The sequence below is a fragment of the Cavia porcellus genome, unplaced genomic scaffold, assembly GCF_034190915.1.
Source record: "Cavia porcellus strain 051 isolate PalLab524CR breed Dunkin Hartley unplaced genomic scaffold, mCavPor4.1 scaffold_25, whole genome shotgun sequence".
NCBI lineage: Eukaryota > Metazoa > Chordata > Mammalia > Rodentia > Caviidae > Cavia > Cavia porcellus.
The window spans coordinates 35,990,528-36,006,316 of NW_026947508.1; the positions used below are offsets into that span (position 1 = coordinate 35,990,528).

Sequence of the window (15,789 nt, forward strand, 5' to 3'; positions counted from 1 at the left end):
TGGAAATGACACTGATCAGTACCTGTCAATGTAAATCTTGGGCGTCATTTCTATGTTTCTGTTTGCCATTGCAAAAAAAAAAAAAAAAAAGCTGGGCACAGTGGTGCATGCCTATAATTCCACAGTGAGTTCAAGGCTAGTCCAAATTGCTGGAATTACAGTTGTGAACCCCATTCTCAGCTCAGAACCTGATTTTTAACGTAGTGAGCAGAGGGACTTCAACCTCAACCCACAGCTTTCCTTTGATCTCCCTTCCCCCGCCACACAGCTCACAGCACACAGACAGAGAGCAGAAAGACTGTTTATTGGACTCTTTCTGGACAGCTGCCCCCCTCCACTGGGGCTGGGTGGAACAGTCACAAACTTCACCCGGGCCTTTCTGCTGGGCAGCTTTGCCCTTGTGGAAGCTCAGTTACTCCTTTGATTCTGCATCCTCCTTCTGGAAGTGGGTGATGTAGGCCATGTCATTGGGATCCCCAGAGGCAAGGGGAACGTTCAAGTTGCTGTTGGAGAGGTCGTAGAGGTCTAATGCTGCAGCGGCAAGGACAGGAGCATGAGCTGTGGTGCCGGGTGTGGCAGGCTGCAGGTCCCGGCCCTCCCTGCTCACCTTGGGCAACGTTGACCTCGTTGACAGCCAGGATGTCTGCCTGAACGCTGTCGATTTTCATATACAAGTCTCCACCATAGCGCTGAGGACAGGAGTGAAGGAAGCCATGTGTGGTTCCAGGTCTGTCCGACCTCCGATTGGCTTTGGGCTGCTTGATCATTATTTTCCCTCTTTGGGCAGAGGGGTTCTTAGGACTGAATTATCAAGGGACAAGAGACTGGGGGGTGAAGAAGTCCAAGCCAGGGGTAGCTCCTCCTGCATGGGTGGCCAGGCTCATTCCATGTGCAGAGACTGTATTGTGTTCCTGGCAGGACCTGGGCACTTACGAGGAACAGCTGGTATAGTTCCTCCCCCATGGACCTGCGCACGTGCTCCTCCACCACTGGGAACGTCTGCACGAAGAACTGTGGCCAAGGGGTGGGGTGAGATGGGAGTGGGGCAGGGTGGTGGCATTGTGGCTGTGACTATGCAGTCCTTGCCCGGGTTCCCTGCAGCCCCCGCCCCGCCCCCCCGCTCCCCCCCGCCCCCGCCTCCCCCCCCCCCCCTCCCGCAGTCCCGCGCACCTGCAGTGTGAGGGCAGCCAGCCGCTGGCTGTTGCTGTGGTCTGAGTTGCCCATGGCGGCCATCAGGCTGCGCACCACGTGCAGGCGCAACATCTCCTCCGCCACGTGCAGGCTGTGGCGCGCCAGGACCCTGAGAGGACAGCAGGCAGCGCCACCCCGGCTTTCTCCGTGCCCACCCCACCCCCACTCCCGCCAGCTCATGTCCCGTCGCTCACCCGATGGCTTTGGCGGCTGCAGCCTGCTGCAGGAAGGATGGTGGGTGTGCGGTGAGCTGCAGGAACGGGCACTCTGGGGAGCGAGAGGCCGTGAGGGAGGTAGACACCCCTGCCCCACCGGGCAGCCTCGGGGAGGGTCCTACCAGCGAGGATCTTGGGGTATGCTTGGGAGGTCTTGATGGAGGGGATGAGCAGCGCCACCAGGCCCTTGAGCAGCGGCAAGCGCACATCGTAATCCACCAGGTCCTTGATGAGCTCGATAGCTAAGGAAGGTAGAGAACCCCAAGAACCTGAAGGCCACCTTTTCTCAGTGCCCTTGACGGCCCAGCACTTTGCCAGGCCTGGGGCAGCTGAGAAGGTGACACCCCATTCCTGCCCTCCTGGAGTTTGTGATTGAAGAAGAGGTGGAGAGCTGGGCATGTAATCTCAGTGCTGTGGGGGCTGAGGCAGGAGGGCTGCAAGTTCCAGTCGAGCTTGGCTGACTATGTGACTTAGGTTGACCCTGTCTCCCAATAAAAAATAAGAAGGGGCTTGGGGTATAGCTCTGAGTGAGGCCAGTCAACCCCCAGTACTGCAAAAATGGGGGTGGTGAGACTGGAGGATCCATGGGTCACAGAACCGGGCCAAAGGGAGGATGAAGGGTTGGATGGGAGCCCAACCAGTGAGGATTCCCGGAGAAGTCAGAGCTGGAGACTGAGGCCACACAGGAATGGGCTGCTTTCAGCTTGGAGGAATCCAGGTTCCATATATATATCCTTATGGCCCAGGCTGGACTTCAACACAGGCATGTGGTATTGTAGCCAGGTGGGCTGGGTCTTTGAAGGGAGACAGAATGGGAAAGAACGGGGTGGGGAGCAAAGAGGTTAGGTGTGGCAGCAAATGAGAAGCTGGAGGACGAAAGGTGGAGCCTTGTGGACTGCCGTGAGGAGCCTGGTTAACAGCAGGTGCTGGGCCTTTCCACACAGTAGCCCACTGACTGTACATCAGAACCTGGCATAGGACTACCATCCCCATTTTGCATTTGAGGGAAGGAGGAACAGAAAGGTTAAGCCCTTTGCCTAAGCCACAGCTAGGAAGGAGGGAAAGATGCAAAAGGAGGGAAAGATGTGGTCAGGCAGGCAGGGCGGGAATTTACTGGGTGGTCCTGAGGCCTTTTCTGCAAAGCCCTTCCACACAGTGGCTCATTCCGGCCTTCACTGCATTTGGCAAACCTGCATTGAGGGCCAGGTGCAGCACTGGGTGCTGGGGATACCAGAGTGAATTCATTCATTCAGCCAACTGTCCTTGAGCAGTGACAACATAGTAACAAGTGCTATGAAAGGGACCCAGTAGAGGGGCTATATGAGCATCTGGGGAGATACAGGAGGGCTAGATATCTTTGTAAGAGAAAGTACAGAGGCAGAGCTAGAATGGGCAGGGTAAAATGCAAGGCCCACTTGGTTCACCAGCATGAGATGAGACTGATCCCAAGTGCCTGCTGCATGAATGGCAGGACTTGGTCACACACTGCCCTGCTCAGAAGCCTGTTTATTCCCTGTTTATTCCTAGAGGAGACAGCAGTTAGGGAAAGCCCTTGGCTCATTGCATCCCAGAGTGCAATGTGGACACATCAGCATTATTACCAGAATTATCTTTGCATAATGATAATTAACTTTCTATTTCTTTGACAGGGAATTTTATCCACTGAGAGCATGTTCAGGACAATTATCTACAATTGTATAGTGCCTGCTGCAGCAGTACATATACAATGGAACAAAAGCTTTCATAGGCAGACACAAAGGTACCACAGGTGTTGGTGGACCAATTAGGACCTGGCAAGACAGGCACAGCATAAATCAATATTTTTTTTTCTTTCCTCTTCAGTACTTATATCTCCCTTTACACCGAGTTAGCTTTCTTTTGAATATTTTTGAGGCAAGTCTCATGGCAACCTGAGCTGGGATTTTCCTAACCATGATTTAGAATTGGTCTCTATTTCACACCTTCAGCTATAGGTGGAACCAATCCTAGTTTAGTAGGTCCCCTTGTGTCAGGTGAACTTTCAGGACGGTGTCTTTGTTCTCTTCTCCCAACCTCCCCTCTCCACTCAGGAGCAGATGTCTTGTGTCTCTGCCCCTTAGTCCTGTTTTCTTGCCATGGAATACTGGATCATCCATCTCTCCACTAATGTGTCAATTCTTAGTAAACAAATCTTTGCTTTATTTGAGAGAGGGTCTAACCCAGGCTGGCCTTGAACTCATGATTTTCCTGCCTCAGCCTTCCAAGTGCAGGGATTCCAGGCGTGTGCTATCTGCCTACCTCCTAGCAAACATATTTGATACACCTCTCTTTTTCAGAGCCCCAGAGCATTCAAGGCCTACCATGTGTGCTTCATGAATGTTCCTGTTGAAAAGGACGGCCTGCATCCTCTATTCCTGCAGGCTAAAGACCACTGGGGTCACAGCAGCATAGAACTATGTTCACAAACTGCCACTCTGGTGAGAGATAGCCTCTGCTGTGGCTTGGATACCCATCCCCAAAAGCATGTATCAAAGCCTCGGTCACTGTCTGTGGTGCTACTTGGGGATGACTGAACCTTTGCAGGTGGCACCTTGTAGCAGAGAGTTAAGTCGTTGGGTGCATATTCTGATAAGGGGGCAGAATACAGGCCTAGCCCTTTCCTATCTCTTTTTGTCCCATGGCTGCCTTGAGAACAGGCTTCCTCTACCACACTCTCCTGCCTTGTGCTGCTGAGTCATATCCCCAGCACATTTTTCTTTTCTTTCTTTCTTTCTTTCTTTTTTTTTTTTTTTTTTTGGTACCGGGGACTGAACTCATGACCTTGTGCTTGCCAGACAGGCGTTTAAGCCACTGAGCTAAATCCCTGGCCCTGCTGCCTTGATCTATTATGCAGCCACAGGCCCAAAGCAACAGGGTAAAGCGACCATGGATGAAACTGTGAGCCAGAATAAACTCTTCTCTGTAGAAGCTGATCATCTCAGATGTTTATTACAGTAAGAGAAAGCTATCTAACTAAACTCCAAGTAGGCTCTGCACTGGCCCTGCGGCTTCATCCTCACTGAGCTATAGGACCATTCTCAGCTCTGATTCTTTCCTCACAGGGTGCAAAACCAGAACAACTGTCTTGCCAACTTTTCTTTTTCTTTCTGGGTGCTGGGGATCAAACGCAGGCCCTTTTATATCCTAAGCAAGTGCTCTGCCCTTAGGCTACAATCCCAGCCCCACAGCCAACTTGGCGTTTTTTGAAGCCAGAACCTCATACTTCTTGGCCAGCCAGAGGTAAGCAGTACTGCACACCGCTCACTTCGTGAGAGCCAGACACAGTGGGAAGGTACAGGGATGTGACACTTCCTCCAGAGGGCAATGCAGGACAGGGGGTGTGGCCAGTGAAAGGGACCGCAGGGAGCCACAGACCACACAAGGGTCCCCACAAGGAATTGCTTTCCTTCAGCACTTGAAGCTTTACTTGCTTAACAAACAGACCTGTGCTGCCTAACAACACAAGACAAGCCTTGTGGAATATGGTCACTGACAATAAACAGGGCAATGGTCAAGGCAGAGCTGGGACAATAGCAGCCTAGTCTGAGACCTGCACGCTGTACACTCAAAACTCTCCTGCCTGGTTGCTGAATGTCTGGGAACTGCAGACACCGCCAGAGGGAGGGGGGCTGACTGTTCCTCTCTCAAGGGAAGGCGCAAGCCATGCTGGGCTGGTGAAAAGCACAGAAAGGCTACCAACGGAGAAGCAGCCCACCTCCATGCAACTGCTCTCAGCAAACTAGGAGGCATGGTGGTGCACGCCTGTAATCCCATCACTCGGGAGGCTGAGGCAGGAGGATCACAGGCCAGCCTGGGCTACACGGTGAGTTCAAGGCCAGTCTGCAGTATACAGCAAGACCTTGTCTCTGACAAACAAAAAGAGGGCCAGAGATTTAGCTCAGTGGCATAAGCGCCTACCTGGCAAATATGAGGTCATGAGTTCCATCCCTGGTACCAAAACAAAACAAAAACCCAAAAATAAACAAAAGAAGGTTGGGGGCAGTTTGGAGATGTAGCTCAGTGAGAAGACCCTGAGTTCAAAGAAACTACTCTACTGTAAGAAAAAAACAAAACAAAATTTATTATTTAAATTTTTTAAAATTATTTTTTAATGGGGCTGGGGATTTAGCTCAGCGGCATAAACTTCCTGCCTTGCAAGCAGGCGGTCGTGAGTTCGATCCCTGGTACTGATAAAAATGAAAAAAAAAAAAATCTTAAATTATTTTTTAAAACTGCTGCTGTGCTAAGTTTTGGGGGCCTCCCATTCATCTTCAAGGTCTGGAGCCTTGGAACATGACAAGGCTCAATTCTAAAGATCAATGCAAGATGAAGGCCATTTTGTTTCATCTTAATTACATAATCCAAAATTGACTCCTAAGTGGAAGGTCCTGAAGCATTTCCGGTGATACCCCTCCTAGTATCCATGATTCTGGGCACAGCTCTATTGGGGTGGTCTCTTCTCTCTGTGGCCTTCCCTGATTCACTAACAGTTGCTTCATTTAGAATTGCTTCCTATTGCTGGGTGTGGTGCTGCTCAGCTATAATCCCAGCACTCGGGAGGCTGAGGCAGCAGCATTGCCACAAATTTGAGGCTAGCCTGGGCTACACAGTGAATTCAAGGCTAGCCTGGACTATGCAGCAAGCTCCTATCTCAGAAAGACAAAGAAAGGAAGAAAGGAAGAAAGAAAGAAAAAAGAGAAAGAGAAAGAAAATACAATGAAACTCAATATTTTGTAAAATTAATATGCAAAAATAAATCAATAAAAATCACTGCTTCACACAGTGGGAAAAATAGAAACAAAACAAATGTGAGATACTTGCCACATAGGCTCTATAAAAACTTTAGTGCAAAAGGAAAAATTAATTCCTTTAACCTAGAGAGGAATCCACAGCTTGTGAGTACCAGAAGAAATCCCAGGGGTCAGTTGAGACAAAAGAAACCAAGAACCCATGACAGCCAGCAGGAGGCGGAGCAGCAGCCACAGATTTACATTCTTGCAACGGATGGAGCCTTAGAAATAGCCTAGCACCTGGGACCCGCGGCTATCAGTACATACACAGGCAGTAAATATCCCACCCCAAATATATATACTGACATTTTTAGAGTTGGTGAGTCCAAGAAACTGCACAACTCTGCAGATGCGGAAATGGTTCTGAAAGGCCGCCCTTTTGTACAGACTAAATGCCCTTTTACATCCATGAGAGAAATCTGCCTGGCAAAACAACAGCTGGTGAATTGTGACGGCTTTCTTATACCCTCCCTTTTTTCTGCCTAGGATATATATATATATATACACATATTTTTTTTGGTCTTTTTGAGACACAGTTACACTACGCAGTTCAAGCTGGCCACGTACTCACTTTGTAGCCTGGGCTGGTCTTGAACTTGCTACGCTCCACCTGCCTCAGCCTCCTGGAAAGATCTTTCCTGTGGAAAGATCTTTTCACAAGAGACTGGAGGTCTGACACCTGGCTGTAACAGTGGCTCCGGTCGGGGCCTCCATCTGTGCAGTCAGTAAGAGAACCTTCACTTGCTGAGCCCAGATCTTCCCTAACTATGGTCGCTCCTCTCCCACTCTCCAGAAGTGTGAGCCTGAGAGGTCTGTTTAGTGCTCCTGAAGGGTCTCTCCAGGTTTCCTCCACTGTTGAGCCTCCTGTTGTGTGCCACTCCCACATTTAGGGGTGCACTGTAATTTGTTTTTCCCCCGTGAACTTTCCTACCATTACTGAACCTTCTAAGTCTACAAATGGAGCCATTTCCAAGGTCACAGTGCTGCTAAGTTTGATTTACAGCAATTCTTTGCTTCTAGCTCTGGAAAGCCAGTGTGGAGGTTTTCCCTGCATCCTAGTTAAGACTGCCACCTACTGGCCACACTTCCACACAGGTTTACTTCCTTTTCTAGCTGGGACATAAGAACATGCTTGGTATTTTGCACTTTTTGGTAAACTTATTTATAATTTTTAAAAGACAGGATTTCACTATATCACTCAGATTGACCTTGAACTCATTATATAGTCTGTCTGGGCCTTAAACTCGCCTTGATCCTCTTGCCTCAGCCTCCCAAGTGCTGGGTAGAGGTGTGAGCCACCACGCTCGGCCTTGTTAAGACATCAGATACAAGTATCTTCCTAATCACACATCTGATTCCTGTGAATTCTGGAATCTTTTTTTTTTTTTTTTTTTACCACATCCAGTTTAAAGCTCAGAGATGAAATACTGGAAGTATTTTTTTAAGGCTGGATTGGGTGGTACAAGTTTGTAATCCCTATATGTATGCAGGCTGAGGCAAGAAAGTTACAAGTTCAAGTCCTGCTTGAGCAATTTAGTGATATCCTGTCTCAAAATTAGAGAGAGAAAGAGAGAGAGACAGATAGACAGACAGAGACAGAGAGATAGCAAGTGAGCAAGCTCAGGGTAGAACACCCCTAGGTTTGATCCCACAGTACCCTCCACTAGGCTAGGCCACATAGAGCAAGACCATGTCTTAAAAAGAAAACAAACAAACTTAAGTGCTTTGTTATTATTTCTAAAAAGCTAGGCAACACAGTCATAAACCTTATGTGTTAGAGTGGCACATGCTTGTGGGGTCAAGTTACTGGGGTCCGTAGCTCCTAGACATCTGTTCTTCTGGGTGGGTTTTACCTGGCAGGTGGCACTGGTGCTGGGAACGACCTTTGCGACCTGAGCCAAACACTGGCTCTGGGGGGCAGTTGCAGGGAGGGCAGGGCAGGGCAGGTGCTGGACAGCCAGGCAAATGGGAAAAGAGGACAAACTTTCCCACTTAACTCCCTGCCAAAGACTTCTAAAACTACACACACTTAAGTGTCACAGTTGTGAGCACATATAACTTTGGGGAAGTAATGCACCTTTGAAAAACAGCAGGTTTTTCTGAGAAACTCCCCTTGAGTGTCTGAGCCTGGTGACTATGGCTCAGCGGAGTCCCACAGGACAGGTGGTCTCTTCCACAGCAGGAAAGGCCAAAGCCACTGTCCATGTCGCTCAGCGGAGCCTAGCAAAGGCCCACGGGGCTGTGTGGGAAAGCAGTAGCTCTAACCAGTGCTTAGCCCCAGGAAGGTGTGAAGGTGAGAACAATGTAAAACATGATATTATCCGTCCTCTGGTTTTATCTGCTTTTTGAAGCTGGTAAAATGGAAGGGAGCACTGTTGTCACACTGGACGGGCAGGGCAGTGGCAGTGAGGAGACTGGGCAAGATGCCAGGCCTTGCTGCCTGGCTGTGACCCAGCAGCTGTGTCACTGATCTCGTGACTGTGGACAGGTTATTGATTGCTCTGTGCCTCGGTTTCCTTGTCTGTAAGCTGGCGGTGAAAATAGCACCTACTTGCATAGAATCGTCCTGAGGATTGTATGCAACGATTTTAAAGTAGAGAACAGAGCCTGGCATGCAGTCATTCTGTTATCTGGGTGGAACCACCGGTTATTACTATTGCTATTACTGCTTTAGGAAGCTGGCAGGGGGTGGGGGAGCCCTGCTTCATCTTTCACTGTAACACTCACTGCCCAGCTTAGTGTCCACTCTTTTAAAATTCTCTCTTATACAAGCCCTGATCTGGGCAGTTATGCCTTTTGATTATAATACTAGTGTCTACTCTTACTGTATAAGGATATAAATTAATTAAAAAACTGAAATTACTTGAAAGCAATCAATAAAGGACATTATCAAGAAAGTAAAAAGAGGGGCAGGTATTTAGCTCAGTGGCATAAGCGCCTGCCTGGCAGACCCAAGGTTGTGAGTTCAATCCCCAGTACCAAAAAAGAAAGTAAAAAGAGCCAGGTGTGGTGGCGCGCGCTTGTAGTCCCAGCTACTGGGGAGGCTGAGGTGGGAGGATCGCTTGAGTCCAGGAGTTCTGGGCTGCAGTGTGCTATGGCGATCGGGCGTCCACACTAAGTTAGGCATCAATATGGTGATCTCCCGGGAGCGGGGGACTACCTGGTTGCCTAAGGAGGGATGAACTGGCCCAGGTCAGAAGAAAGTAAAAAGAAGTCAGGTGTGGCAGTGCACGCTTGTAATCCCAGCACTCAGGAGGCTAAGGTGGAAGGGTTGATACAAGTTTGAGATCAGCCTGGGCTACAAAGTGAATTCAAGGCCAGCCCAAACTGCAGGGCGAGACCCTGCTCAAAAAGACAAAAAAAAAAAAAAAAAAAAAAAAAAAAAAAAAGCGAAAGAGCTGTAGCTGTAGCTCAATTGTAGAGCACTTACCTAGCACGCATGAGGACCTGAGTTTAAGCCCCAGCACCAAAAAACCAGACAACAACCAGCCAAACAAAACTAACTAACCAAATACAAATGTAGAATTCTAGGAACAGTATCTAATATCCAGAATATATAAAGAATTCATAGATTAACAACGAAAAGCTAAACACTCCCCCCCCCCCCAGTGTTTGGGATTCAACTCAGGGTCCTCACACTGAGCTATATTCCCACCTTCACTGTCCCCCGCTTTTTTTGAAGCAAGGACTTGCTAAATTGCCCAGGTTGGCCTGCAATTTACAGTCTTTCTGCCTCAGCCTTCTGAGTAGCTGGGATTACAGGCATCTGCCACCATGTCTGGCACAATCCTGCTGAGGACCAGCTTGCCATGGTAGAAGCAGGCAATAATTAATTAATATTAATTGGTATAAAAATAAATTGAAAGTCTGTCCTACACCTATGTACCTACGCTGGCTTAGGGATAGATTAATCTTTCTTTCATGACCTCATGCCTGAAGGCTGTTCCCAGAGGCCCTGTGTTGGAATCTAGCTCCAAGCTGAGAGAGGCCAGGGCTTTATGAAGAGGCAACTTATAGGTGCTGTAGGTGACAATCCCACCTCCAAGCCCCCCATAGTTCCCACCCTCAGTGCTGCCTAGGGCCTAAGGCATGGCTGCCCAGGGCCAGGACTTGCCTTAGGTGCAAAATTTAAGGGAGATGGTAAAGAAATTCAGAAATCAAAATAAATACTATTTCAACCCAATCTTCTTTCCTTCTTTCTGTCGTCAGTACTGTAGACTGAAGCTGGGCCTTTGCACTGAGCTATATTTCCATTTTTAAAAAAAATTATTTCAGCCAGGCGTTGTGGCTCACACCTGTAATCCCAGCACTTGGGAGGCTGAGGCAGGAGGACTGCTGCGAGTTCAAGACCAGCCTACGCTGCAAAATGAGCTCAACCTCATCCTGAACTGTATAATGAGACCCTGTCTCAAAAAGACAAAAAAAAAAAAAATTATTTCGAGACAAGTTCTTGCTAGGTTGCTAAGGTACCAGGCTGGGCTTTGAACTTGCAATCCTTCTGCCTCAGCCTCCCAAGTACTGGAATTATAAGCATATGCCACCACACTTGGCTTTAATGTAGTCTTTCAAAAAATTAATGATAAAATTTTCATGATGAACAACACCAAATGGTCAAGTGTGGATAAAATCAATAAGAGTGCCAGGTGGAATCACACTGGAGCCTGAGGCCTAGGGAAAAATTGGTGATGCTGATGAGATGCCAGAACCCAGAGGCCATCCATCTCCACTGTGCCTGCTTTGCATTCCAAACTTACAGACTTCCCCGAGCCCTCCAGAGCTCCACCCTCCACTCCTGCAGTCCCCCATCGCATCCCATCACCTATTTGGTACTTTTCAGTCCAGATCTGACCATAGTCCTGACGGTAAGAAGAGCCTCTGTGTCTTCCATCACTCTTTTTCTCTTGGGAGTCCTGTTGCACTACACCTGCTGAGTTTTTTCTCCCGGTCCAGACCCTCTTCTTTGGTTCTAAGGTCACTCTCAAGGTGACATTTGGATTGCACAGGAAGTGCCTTCCATTTGAGCTCCATTTATTTGTGCCTTCCATTGGTGCCAGGGGCTGAGCCTCGGGCAATGTGTGTACCAGGCATGTGCTTTGCTAACTAGCTGTTTTCCCAGCCCCTAATTTATATTTTAAAGTGATTGTTGTGGCTGCAGTGGCAGAGCAGATACCAGGGACCAGAATAGGGCCAAAAAGATAAAATTATGTTGGGTTAGGATAAGATGGTCACTGTGGCACAGAGAAAGGAAGTGGAGACAGTCTAGCAGACCTGGCAGGGTTGGGATGGACTGGGAAGGGGAGAAAGAAGGCAATCTGGTTTTATAGCTTTTATCTGAGCAACTAGGTTGATGAGTACTTTTTATTGAGATAAAGAAAAATAGGAGGAATTAGAGACTTTGGGGAAAAATTAGTTCTGTTGTGGCAATAAATTTGAATGATCTATTAGATATCCACCCAGTGACAGCAAGGAAAATGAGGGCGAGGGATACAGATTTGCCTGTATCTATATGTATATCTATCTATAGATGGCATTTAAAACATGACACCAGAGCTAGGAACGTTGGCGCGCACCTGTAATCCCAGCACTCGGGAGGCTGAGGCAGGAGGATTGCCATGAGATCAAGGCTGGCCTGAATTACAGAACAAGACTCTGTCTTTTTTTTTTTTTTTTCACAAAGAATTACATTTCTAAAGGCTCTGTCTTAAAAAAACAACCAACTAAGCAACAATAACAACAAAGCAAAAACTAGACAAGATCACTCAAGGAGAATGTAGATAGAGATGAGAAGCAGGCTGGCCTGACAGTGTGCTAGAGAAACAGGAGAAGCAGGGGGCAGTGGGAAGGCTGGAAAAAGGGCACCACGGAAGTCACTGAAGTGGGACCCCCAGCTGGGTCAAAAGTCAAGGAGGTCAAGGAGGAAGAAAGCGGAAAAAAGAGCACAGGAAGGGAGGCTGGGGTGCAGGAGAGGCCTTGCCCCTGAAGAATGTCATTAATTTTGTCTTTCTGGACAGGCTATCGATGAAACCCAGGGGTTCTTCTTCAAGATGGAGATACAGGCATTTCTGCACATCAGTGCCCACGATCCACCGCAGTCAGGGAGAAGCTACCTGCAGGAATGCAACCCTTGCGGGAATGCCACAGGGACACTGAGCTCATGGGAAGGAGTGACACGGCGGTCACGCGCCTGGCAGATCTGGGTCGGGAGGCAGTCTTTGATGTAAGAGGAGGGCAGACCGTCAGGGGTCCCTGTGTCACCCACACTCACTGTGCTGTGAATTCCTGGCGCCTCCGCCTCTCTGCCGCTGGCTGCTGACTTTCCCAATCCGCGCCTGAGAAGCCCCGACCCTTCAGCATGGGAAGTACAGGACGCCTTCTTTCTTCCTAAGGTTACTTTTCCCCTTCTCCAGACTCAAGGGTGCTCACATGCACACTAGCGCGCCCAGCAGCTGACATAGTTGCGGGCACACCACAGGTACTAAATGTGTATTCGTTCAAAGAACAAAACAAAGCCATCCCGCCCTTCAAGGTCAGCCACTCGCCTGTGTACTCTGACTCCGAATCATGCTACCCAGACTCTCGGGATGCAGATTTCTTTTCTCTGCTACCATCATCCTAGGGGCTTCCCTGGGTTTTGCAATTTGGTGACTTCAAGCCCTGAGAAATCTGGGTCCTTTTCGGCCACCTGCAGTTAAGACCCCTCTAGGACCCGGACGAGTCTGGAAACAGCCCGCATCGGCTAACGTCAGCTAGGGGAACCTGCTCCCCCTAGTGGACAACGCACACACACGCACCCTCGCTTTCTGAGTTGCATGAAGACCATTTCACACCTAACAGACCTTTCTTTCTTAAGTACTTGTGATGAGTCTGGAACACACCAGACTATTTTGGGGTGCACAGTTTCCTTGTTATCATACGAGTTGACGTCCAACCGGAAAGCTGTGCTAGTGCTGCATGCTTCCGCCTGCCTCTGCCACAACATTGGTCACTAGTGAGGAGAGGCAGGGCCAAGGCTGGAAGAGGCAGGCCAACTGACTCCAGAGATCAGCAGCATGCCACGGATCTGTGCGACAAACAGCTACGGAGCACCAGGGTGCTCTAGGCCCTGAGGTGCGTAGGGGAGGGATCCAGAAGTCACTCTTTAGGGTCAAGTGAGTCCGTGCCTGGTCAGGCAAGGGCTCTCTGCCACAGCTCTGCTTTGGGCCTGGACTTCCCGCAGGCACCTCCTCCAGAGCTGCTCCAGCTGTCATCAATACGTTTCCAACCAGCATACTTATCAGATGACACAAACAGTGACAGTATGACACTCAGTTCCAACACTGCCCCCAACCATGCACTTCAGGGTGGGCATCATTCCCCAACCTCATCTTTACTTACTTTTTGGTACCAGGGATCAAACTCACGACCTCAAGCTTGCCAGACAAGTGCTTGTGCTACTACGTTAAATCCCCAAACCCCCAACCACATTTTTTCTTCCCTGAATCAGGGTCTCAGTATGCAATTTAGACTGGACTTGAACTTGCTATGTAGTTTTGGCTGACCTTGACCTTGAGATTCTCCTGCCTCAGTCTTCTTAGTGCCAATCACTGCATCCATCCTTTGTACTTCCCCATTTCCACACCTTCATTTCTACTACTGCTCTTTGCAGAACGCCCTCTTCTCCTTTCTACCTTCCAAAGCCTTCTCTTTCTCCAAGCCTCAGTTCAAATGCCACTTTCTCTGGAGAACCCTTGTATGACCCTTCTTGTTGAAAACAGAAACTCCAGTTGGGTAATCCCAGAACTCAGAGAGGGTGAGGCAGGAGGATCAAAGTGATTTCAAGGTCAGGCTGAATTACATAGTAACACTTTGTCTTAAATAAATAAGTAAATAAATAGAAAGAAAAAATCCTAGAATTTCCTTTCTCTGAAACACTATAGAGAGAAAGAAGGAAACACTATCCTTTAATCCCTGCATGTACTGTATATTGAAAGCATAAGCTTCAAGTAGGAGAGATCTGGTTTGAACACAGTTGGCTGTGTAACCTTGGGAAGTAAAATTCACCTCTCTGTGTATCAACGTTTCCTTTTTTTTTTTCTTTTTATCCCTATCGGGGATCGAACTCATGGCCGCCTGCTTGCAAGGCAGATGCTTATGCCGCTTAGCTAAATCCCCAGCCTCATCAGTGTTTCATTTTGAAAAACACATGCACATAAAAATCTATTTTTACCATTCATTCATTCATTCATTCATTCTAACTTCTGAAAACCAAGATTTGTACTTTTTTTTTTTTTTGTCTTTTTTAGACAGGGTCTCGCTATGCAGCTCATGCTGGCCTTGAGCTCACTTTGTAGCCCTGGTAGGTCTCAAATCTGCAATGATCCTCGTGCCTCAGCTTCCTGAGTGCTGGGATTACAGGTAAACACCACCATGCCTGGCTCTCATGGTTAGTTTTGAGAATTAAACGAAATGATATGTGGAAAGTGGCTGACACATAGGGGCACTCAACAATGAAAATTCGATACTATCACTAACCACTTTAGTTTCTTGGAAGCAGGGCTTCACCCATCCTAAGCAAGAACTTTGCTGCCAAGTTACATAACCAGCGTAGTGAAGGTGACTTCCACTCCAAGGGAAGCCCCACCTGAGACTAGGACCTAGGCCAGCTCTGTTGTGAAGCACCATGGGGCTGAGCTGAATGTGATGCTCACGATGTGATGGTCATTTTCTGAACAGCTTGCTGACTGCTACTGAACCTGCCTCTTCCATCTTTCAAGGTTGTCCAGGGCCCTCAACAGCATGGCTCTTTGTGGCTAGCAGATGACTTCTGGGAGCTCACCTGTCACTTCCTGAACCTTCTGTGACCCACAGGAAGCCCCTACCTTCATACTGGACTTCCAGGTGCATTGTGGCCAGCACCTCCAGCACACAGTCCACAATGCGGGGGTGCGTGGTTCTGATGATCAACTGCCAAGACAGACAAGAGGACAAGGCAGTTACTCTTCACATCTGACATTCCTGGAGGAAATTAAACTGGTACTTCCAAACAGCCAGGGGCCAGGATAAGTGGGGGCCAGGTGACTCGTTGGGCCAGGCCCTCCCCCCCATGTCACCACTGAAGCCTTTAGCTCCGACAGGTGAAGTTGAGAACCAGCAGCCACTTGCTAGAGCTTTGGGAACAAAATCTGTGACCATAGCTGCGAGAGAAAGGTCACAGGTCAGCACCAGTGGGACTCATCTAGACCCCTAAAATTTTCTTTCTCAGGAACCTTGCCTGTTTGTCAACCTTTCATCCCAGCCCTTCAAACTTTACTCAGCTACTGTGCCCGGCATACAGGAGGCACTTAGGGTGAACCAGAACACTGTACCCATGATGGTCAGATCTTTGTGGCTGCTCCTGCCTCCCTGGCTCATTGCTTGGTTCCTGGAGTTGTCCCTTTCCCTATTCTCTGACTTGGAGCATTCAAGAAATTTTATTTATTTCTGTTTCAGTTATCACCGCTCTGCTTACAAAGTTCACACTGACATCTATTTCTAGGGCCTTTCTCTGGAGCTTAGGGCTTTTATTTTCTACTGCCCATGGGCAGACTGACTTTTAC

General features: G+C 48.5%; 1 protein-coding gene across 11 annotated transcripts in view; it reads right to left on the reverse strand.

Annotated features, from left to right (window-relative positions):
* Positions 1-285: 285 nt before the first annotated feature.
* Positions 286-15,789, reverse strand: part of Armh1 (armadillo like helical domain containing 1) — a 41,066-nt gene continuing 25,562 nt past the window's right edge. For 10 of the 11 annotated variants that reach the window (XM_063236256.1, XM_063236254.1, XM_063236257.1 and 7 more), the window contains 6 exons: positions 15,073-15,157; positions 1,386-1,648; positions 1,171-1,300; positions 934-1,011; positions 608-689; positions 286-531 (listed from right to left, as the gene is read on the reverse strand). In XM_063236256.1, coding sequence (XP_063092326.1) covers positions 465-531; positions 608-689; positions 934-1,011; positions 1,171-1,300; positions 1,386-1,648; positions 15,073-15,157 — 705 coding nt within the window. In that variant the 3' untranslated portion in view covers positions 286-464. The remainder of the gene's footprint in view (positions 532-607; positions 690-933; positions 1,012-1,170; positions 1,301-1,385; positions 1,649-15,072; positions 15,158-15,789) is intronic. The other variant, XM_013157990.3, reaches the window with a different exon arrangement.